The following is a 9,292-nucleotide window of genomic DNA, read 5'->3' on the forward strand; positions in this document are numbered from 1 at the left end:
TTGCATTCCAGTTAAAGCCATGTGCTTCTTTCATACTAGTCATTACATAAAGTCTTAGAAACTATTATTCCTCAATTCCTCAATTTTGAGGCCACAATACACCAATATTCTGAAGTAATTCCAGAAAAGAGCCCATGTTAACTCCATGTTCAGAGCTGGAGAAATGTCAAGATAACTTGATCAATAAACAAAGTCAATATGTGCTTCTTTTTTTTTGCTTTTTTTTTTTTTGCTTTTTTTTATCCACCCCATTTGGCATACCTTTATTGCAACTGGAAGTCTTTCATTTTGATGTTGTATTACAATTTGCTTTTACAGTTTCACTGTTTCTTACGAATGACGAAAATTCTCGGAATCATGAAGAGTTTGAACATGTTCTGAAAGCAGTCAATTACTGTTTTGAAGCTTCAGATATAAACATATTCTAGGATGCGGCGGCTCTTTCTACAATACGTTGGTTTGTCATGAACCAAAACGCTCAAGCACGCAAAACTGATTTTAGCATCTTGTGGGTTTCTGGTAGCCATAACAGCCTATGGTTATGACATTAAACAGACTCACATATGTTGTGGCCTCTCCTTTCCAAAAACAACATCGCTGTTTGCTGACTTTTTCATCGTGTCATTTAAAGAAAGCATCGATAAGGAACATTTCTGGAAATGTGATTACAGCAATGGGAAAATCTAGTGGAACATGACTGCGCCCAAAACCGCATTATTTTGCCCAAGGATAAGCTTTCGACAGGTATTCACATGAAGAATTAATTTGCTCATAAGGTTCCAAGATAAATACTGTGTTGCGTGATTTTAGAATAAAAGAATGACCATTGTTTAGATTTCAGCTCTTTGAAACAATGGCATGTTTAATAGAACCAACTATCAAATATTTATCTGTTCATCTATTAATGAAGGTGTGGTGTTTACTTGTGTGTGTGATGCCAAATTGTCACTTAATATTCTTCATGCTTTCATCTCCCACTGTGATTAATTCAAACACTGCTCTCATGTTACCTCTCAAGGGGATCCTTTACTTCCTGGTGGCTCCTGTGGGGTGGGGCTTCATGAATGGTTTCCATGTGGACTGAGGTGGCCTGATCTCACACCCTGACATTCTGAACTCTGATTGGTTCAAATAATGACCTTAATAAATTCCATCTTGGAAATAGTGAAATTAAGGGCTTTGTGCTGAGAGTGCCAGTGTTGGGATTTAGTAAAGCGATTTAGAGCTTGTTATCTGCACACACACACACAATCCACATACCACACATAATAAAACAATGTGATCTTATAAGAGTCTCAACATCTTTGTAACTCATACTGCAGTACATATGTATTTCAGTCTAGAGTCAACAAGTGTAATATTTGGGAAAACAAGTAAAATCATTAGTTACAATGACTGGAGGAAAGATTTTGATTACACCACCAATAAACACTTAATAACAGGCACCATAACTATTAATTCCATCTTCTCCCAATACTTAAAGAATCATTTTATTATCAGGTTGTGTATGGAAGTTTTCAGTCTTTGCTGAAGTAAAATAAAATCTGAGGAAGCACACAATATCTAACAGCAAAATCAAGTGCCAGTGATTATCTATGAAGCAGAATAGTTTAGTTTTATTTTAGGTGAAAAATCCTTTCAATTTTCCAAACCTACTCACTACAAAATGAGCAGTGTGGAGCATTTGAAAATTTAATTTGGAGAAATAATTTTTGAAACCACAGAATCAAATCTATCATATTTTGTGTTGAGATTACAGTATGAAACAAAAGTGTTCACTAGCATATAATTCACCCATGTATAATATATACAGGTGGGGGATGGATATATACATATCAATTTTATAAATTCTCTATAAGTTATAAAGTTTTGTAGGAACTGTGTGAGTTTTCTGTCATTTACACTATACTGTTCAAAAGTTTTGCTTTTGAAATAAGTATCTTATGCTCAGAAAGGCTGCATTTATTTGAGCAAAAATAAAATACAGCCATATTGTGAAATATTATTTCAATTTAAAATAACTTTGTTTTATATGCTTTTATTTTAATACATTTTAAAATGTAGTTTATTCCTGTGATGTCCAAGCTGAATTTTCAACATCATTACTCCAGTCTTCAGAGTTACATGATCCTTCAGAAATCATTCTAATATGCTGATTTGCTGCAGTTTTGCTGCTTAATTCTTTTGTGGAAACCGCAATAACTTTTTTCAGGATTCATTGATTAATAGAAAATTCCCAAGAACAGCGTTTGTTTGAAAGACATTGCTGAATAAATCTTACTGACACCAAACTTTTGAACAGCAGTGTATGTTTCAGGATCTGCTTGTCACATCATTGTTATCGGGGACTTTGTCATTGCATTAAATAGATAAATGGGACTTTTTTGTGTTCTCGTTGAAGGAGAATTTATTGAAGTATTATCTTGTCTAGTGTCAACTCCCTTACTTATCAGCATCACTTCTGCAGTTTTTAATGTGTGAATTAAGTACTGTAAATGCATTTAAGCTTGAGTAGAAATTATTTTACAACGTTAACATGTATGTGCGAGGAAATCATCTCAAGCGCTTTTATTAAGAAGAAAAACTGCACTTGATAAGTCAAAATAGGCAGAGTAAACCAGAAAGTATTTGTAAAACAATACTGCCATCTACTGACAATTATTTGATTTAAAAAGTATTATTTTGAGCAAGTGAAAAAAAATGAGGAACTGCATAAGAATTTAAAAAACATTAATATAGTCCATTACATTTTATTTTCATAGTCTCTATTTTGAAACAATGATTCAAGCTAAACCACCTAATTCTGTTAAAGAATCAATACACCAAACATCACATCAAAACCATCAAATAACCTCCTATTCTCCAATGCTGACACTACTTATTCTCAAACCATAAAACATAAAATATGTAAAGATAAACACAAATGAGAAAGTGTACATGAGAAAGCTGAAGATCAGATAAGGACTTAAACTGACATGAATAAGCACAAAATTATTTGTGTTAAAACTATTTCTAATCATTACCACCACACAGGTAGAGCAGGGCCTTCTGGTAATCTCCGTCAGAGTCTTCCTAAAAACATGTACAAAAGCCATGCTAAGATTTCTCTGTCTGAGAGAGAGAGAATGAGTGTGTGTGTGTGTGTGTGTGTGTGTGTGTGTGTGTGTGTGTGTGTGTGTGTGTGTGTGTGTGTGTGTGTGTGTGTGTGTGTGTGTGTGTGTGTGTGTGTGTGTGTGTGTGTGTACTTGTTTAACGTACATTGTGAGGACCAAATGTCCCCACAAGGATACCAAAACCTAATGTGTGTGTGTGTGTGTGTGTGTATATATATATATATATATGTATATTTATATATATATATATATATATATATATATGTATATTTATATATATATATATATATATATATATATATATATGTGTGTGTGTGTGTGTGTGTGTGTGTGTGTGCGTGCACATAAACTTGCCTGTATGGTGCTGTAGAGTGATTCTCCATACTTCTTCTTGTATATCGCTCTGATGTCCAGCATATCTCGCTCACTCCTTGACACCATGATCCTTATGAGAGTCTCATCATCAGTGCCGGCACGCTGTAAATAAACAAACCAATTTTGTGTGAAATCTGCTGTTTCGTTATCATTCACATCAACACATTCATTTACTAAGCAGGCCACAAGTTGTTTTTATTTTGCCACTTGAAGTGTCAGCATTTAATAATCCAAAATGAGCAGCAAATGATCCAGTTCATGATTGTCAGAGGGGAGAAAACTGATGAGAATCTCATGGAAATAAGCCTTCATCATACCCGCATTGACTCTCGAAGGGTTTCAGCAAAATAAGCAGGCACGCTTTTTGCACACTTAACTGAATGGAGAGAGAGAGGAAAAAAAATCAGTTTTCAATTTCAGTTAAAAGGGTTTTACTCATCCACATGTTGTTCTTAACCTGTATGCTGTTTTTAGTTATGCAGCTCTTGTCATGCAACTACAGTTAATAGTGACCATAAAAGCACCTTTATTAGCTTGTCTCCAAATGAATCCCCTTCATAAAGAGCAACATTATCAGTAAAAAAAAAAGTCAACTTTGACAACTTACTTTCCTTTGCATTTTCTTGGATCTTTTGATCATTATAGTTTGCCTTTTTATTCTAGCAATTAAATCTGTTTTACCAGATTGTATTCATTGTAGAGTTATGTTCAGTCCATCCAAATACCAAATTAAGGTTATCTTAATCCTGTACGTATAGCCACACTGCAGGAATTTTCATACCCACAGCCAGCAGCAGTGCTTCCAGGTTCCCAGTGCACTCATCTTTTAAGCTCTCTTCAATGTCACAGCCGGCAATCTTTTTGTAGGCATCAAACACTGAAACAAGAACACCAAAGCCATTAGGATGGCCCCTCAAGGCCATTCTGAATGCATCAAAAGGCTTTAAACACACATATACAAACGCGCACCTTTTCTCAGGTGTTCTGCACTCCTATTGCCAAGTATGTTGATGAACTTATCCTCGTCCGTGCCGAATTTCTCCTCTCCGGCAGCAAACAGCTCCTGAAATACGATCAACAAACAAACACTTCGCAACTTAAACCTGAGGATCTGGTTACGTCTTTTTTACATCAACATACATACGCAACATACCATTATGTCATCATAGATAATGATTCATCAAATACCACTGGGCACAATTTATAACAATAGATCCAAAACTTAATTTTGTGAAACACAAAAGTTGCTAGGCACAAAGTCCAAGCATGTGTTCAGTTTAATAAAAGCGATAAAAAAGCACCATACAAGCTCAGACAAAGCTATTGTATGGTTTCAGAAGACTTGAAATATAGTGAATAAGTCATATGTCATATTTTTTTTGGAGCTTGACTGTATAAATCACCATCCACTTTGAAAGGAAACAGAAGCTTGGATATTCTGCCTATGAGAGTGAGTAAAATCACAAAATTGTGTCTCCCAAAAAATGAACATGTATTTTCTTTATTTTGTCATACAGGTTTGGAATGACACGAGGTATAGTAAAAGTAGACTGTTCTGAACTGTACCTTGGCATCTTTTTCCACTCTGCTCTCATCCACTCCCTCATCCCTGTTTGCCTGTTATAGGAAGAGAAACATAACCAAGGTGAGAGAACATCAGAGAAACATCAGCCCTCCTCCACCACCACTTATGCTGGGACGGGGTGTGGAATTTCCCCGAACCTGTTAAACTCTGATATTGAATTACCTACACTTTACCCCTGAGAACCATTTAATCTTCTCAAGAGCTGTTTTAATTACTTAAGGATGACTTCACGGGTGCTCATGTTATCATTCCAAGAGGAAGCTGCTCGGTTTCATTTCTTTACCTTTTTTAGTATCTTCCCCTCTTATCTCTGATCCTATTCAAGACGATGACCAAAATCATACATCACAGTATAAGTAATTTTATTAAGGCTCTTGATAATGATATATTGATTGGAAATAATGGAAATTATCATATATATTCTGTCTAGAGAACGTACCATCCTACTGCTTAACACTTAACATTAGCCTCTCTATTCAATTTTCTTTTAAACTGAGAACCCACTGGGGGTTTATTTACCTGTACAAGGATCACCAGCATCCTCTGGTAATGTCCTGACGTATCACCCATAATGTCTTTTTCCAGCTTGGCTCCATGTTCTAGGTCAAGACACATGAGACAGGGTCTATTGACAGTTCACACTTATCTCAATTGCTGACAATTGGTCTGAACTGAGTATAATTGGAAGCGATCACTTGTAACAGTGATGCCCTGCAGTAATTATGATCAAGTCCTCTCAAATATCATCAGATCAGATGGGTTTCGTACATTCCCTCACCTTACTGTGCTCCATATTTGTTTGTTTGGTTTCCTGTTTGTTTGCAATACAGACAATAAGGCATCTTTGGGTAAGGGAAACCCACAGCTTACAATGGACATTTACAAAAATTGAATTATTTTGAGTGTCCAAACTAAATATAAATGAGCGTGGTCATGCATCAACCTTGCAATGGTGAGATATTTTAAATTCAGCCTAAACCTGTGCCTGCACAATGAATATTACCTTTCTTGTAAGCTTTGCTGATTTCTTTTATCTCATCACATGTCCTGGATGCCAAAATTTCAATTAAAACTTTGTCCTCAGTACCTACTCCCTGTAAGAAAATAATAATAATAATAATAAAAAGATAACCAATCAGCTCAAGTGTATCATAATGGGAAAGCATTTTCATAACAATTTGTTTGTTATTCTTTCTTTTTTTCTTTTTCTGATTTAATACCACCTTGATGGCCTTACGGAGTTCATTTGCATCATATATTGCGGGTGGAGCCATGAGGGCCACAATGAGATCCTCTAGCTTCCCTCCAAGCTCAGATTTTAAGTCTTTCCCTAGATCCTGTAGAAAGGGACAACATGAGAGAAATAAAGAGAGGACATGAACCATGAAACAGAAGAACATATAATCCCCATAAAACTGATGATGCGAAGCTCATTAGCATTTTAACATCACTTTAGATGTTCATGTCAGCACTGAATTATATCACCATCAATAAATGGGTGTGTCAAAAAGAAAAAAGTAATCTAGATGTACTGCTATTGATGCACAGCAGATTGATACCTAAGCAATTGGATGGAACAACAATCATGTTTGAATACATTTTGTCTTCATTTTGAACATCATTTCTATTGTGTTATCATTTTAAACCTACTTTCCGAATGGATACTTTATGTATACGAATGTATAGAGTTAAAAGACACATAATTAGATTCAGAAAATTGATTATTTCTGGTCTGGCACAAGATAATAATGTAATACACTCACTCACCTTGCCATGAGCTTTCTTATAGGCTGCTTTTATTTCCTGTCGCTGGTCATTACTGCGAGCTGCCACTAACATGAGGATGGTATCTTCATCAGTGCCTGAAAACAAAGCATCCACACCAGCTTAGACAAGAGGACAAGAGTGAGATATTGTGTAGGTGTGAGCTTAAGATGGTTTAATTCTGTCCACTGCCCATTCAAAATCAGCAGGAAAAACCACCTACATCAAAAAAATGGTGAACTCTCTAGTGTGTAAAAGGTCTGATTTGTTTAACTCACCAATTCCTTTCATGGCCTTGCGTAAAACGTCTGCATCATGCTTTGCGTTGAAGTTCACAAAGGGTTTCACACTGCCTCGGGTTGCCTGCAGAAAATACAAAACCAAAATGAATGTATTCCACAAAAAAAAAAAAAATTATAATACCAGTATATAATATTAATGGAGATTGGCGTCATTCTGTTCTTCACAACTAAACTGCATAATGTGTCAGGTTAACTACAAATATTATTTGAATATACTGAGTATCATAAATTATTTGCAGCCCTTGCTGGTTGTCAAATATGAACTCACATTAGAAAAGACAGCAAGTTTTTAAAGTTTGCAGAGCAAAATATTTTTTAAATTGAAACAAAAGCAGAAAGTCAGGTTTGGTATTTGCAGGGTTTTGTTATTATTACTGTGGCTAAATAGGAAAATGTCAAACGAAAATAATTAAGCTACATAATTCAAGACAATAAAAAACATCTGATGACATCTGGAGCGGGTGAGTTCTGAATGGATTAGCCAGCGCAGGTGTTTGAGAAAATGAAAAACATCAACCTCATTATTAAACCTGCATGCAATGCCTCATGTTGTTCATCATTATCCTATGGAAATACTGAATATCAACCAAATAGCAGACAAGCGATGTGAACCAATAATTCTCTAAACTGTATGCGATAAATGTGCTCTCGGTCTCTAGATGACCTTTCAAAGGCTGGAAGCAACCAAATCCACAGTTGTGATTGTAATCTTTCTGGTAGCCATTTAAAAGCTCTGTAAACAACATATACACACTGAGTGTCTGTAATCCATACACGACTGATTAAAGATAGACCAGGACTGTGGCTCAGGTTAATGATAGTGCTGTGGTGAAGGATGAGATAAGGTATAGGGTTTGGGTTTAGGGTTCAAGTTCAGGTGGAAGGTTAGGGATCAGTTAACCCTGAGACCTTCAGTCCAATTCGATACCAAAAGCAGTAGCTTTAATCTTTCCTTGCTCCCATGCTTTCTATAATGAAGTGCTAAGAAAGCACAAGTAGGATTATGTCTTAGAATCATTTCATCTTGTAAAAATGCCTGTGTCATAGCATTAAAGTTTTAAGAAACAACACATGATATGCCAGCCCAAGCATTACTAATCCTTGTACTACAGTATATGGGGGTTTACTTGGTTCTGGCAGGAGTGGAATGATAAAGCTACAGTGACCTATTCAGTGGGTTTCCTCATGGTCTCATCTGCTGTAATCCAATCATCCATCACCATCCATGCCAACATGGATCTAATAACTTAACTCATGGATCCTTATTTAAGGGTATTAATGTAAGCTACATGAAAAACAATCACATTTCAGCCTTTTTTCTATATTTTGATGACACTAATGATTATCACAGTCATTATACTACTTGTTTTTGTATATGCTACTTAATGTTCAACCGATAAAAACTATAACAAACATATAAGACCAGAGTTAAACAGGCAAAACAACACAAGACCAAGTCCTAAAATGAGCCTGATAAAACTCATGTTTCTAAATCATTTAAAATGTTAATGTTAATACAAACGCAAAATTATACAAATGCAACTCATCACTTACCATTTGTGCAGGTACAGGAAGCACAATGTGAAGTTCTGAAAAGAAACAGTAGGCTATAGGAAACTTTATCTTTATCAGACCAATTCAGTATTTATGGAAACTAATGTGAAATTAATCGACAGTTCTATAGCTAAATGACTGTAAGACGCTACATAAATAACATAAATTACAGTACGTTATCTATTCAGGACAGCGAACGTACCTGTTGATGTATTCTGTCACCTGTGCGCGAGAGGTCAGACTTCTGGCGCGTCAACAGCGAGGGAGTTGTAGCTGGATGTAAGACACGCCCACAAACCCAGCTGTCAATCTTATTGACTGACGTGGAGAACAGTGTCAGACGCTGTGGGTTTCATATTCTTTATACGTGTCTAATTTTATATTTTTTAGCATTTAGTTGATAAGACGCTATGAAATATTCTTGTCAAAATAAGTATAGGCTTTTAAACTGTTTAAACTGTTTTACAGCTCAACTCCAAACGTCCACATCCGCACTCCTTGCACTTCTTAGCCTTGGTTTTCAGAAAATACACGCTTAAATACTACAGTTTTCACTCTCTCATTATTGAATTTCAACAGCATGTAGGTCTTTATGCATC

General features: G+C 35.7%; 1 protein-coding gene across 1 annotated transcript; it reads right to left on the reverse strand.

The window, feature by feature from the left end:
* Positions 1 to 2,732: 2,732 nt before the first annotated feature.
* On the reverse strand, positions 2,733 to 8,979 carry anxa5a (annexin A5a). The gene is made up of 13 exons (XM_084431315.1): positions 8,896 to 8,979; positions 8,694 to 8,728; positions 7,116 to 7,200; positions 6,841 to 6,935; positions 6,297 to 6,410; positions 6,077 to 6,167; positions 5,593 to 5,672; positions 5,055 to 5,105; positions 4,458 to 4,551; positions 4,270 to 4,365; positions 3,806 to 3,864; positions 3,468 to 3,590; positions 2,733 to 3,072 (listed from the first exon to the last, which is right to left on the reverse strand). Exons 2-13 carry the CDS (start codon positions 8,694 to 8,696, stop codon positions 3,013 to 3,015), a joined length of 951 nt encoding a protein of 316 aa, XP_084287441.1. The 5' UTR covers positions 8,697 to 8,728; positions 8,896 to 8,979; the 3' UTR covers positions 2,733 to 3,012.
* Positions 8,980 to 9,292: the final 313 nt, after the last annotated feature.

This window comes from Rutilus rutilus (assembly GCF_951802725.1).
Source record: "Rutilus rutilus genome assembly, chromosome: 14".
Lineage (NCBI taxonomy): Eukaryota > Metazoa > Chordata > Actinopteri > Cypriniformes > Leuciscidae > Rutilus > Rutilus rutilus.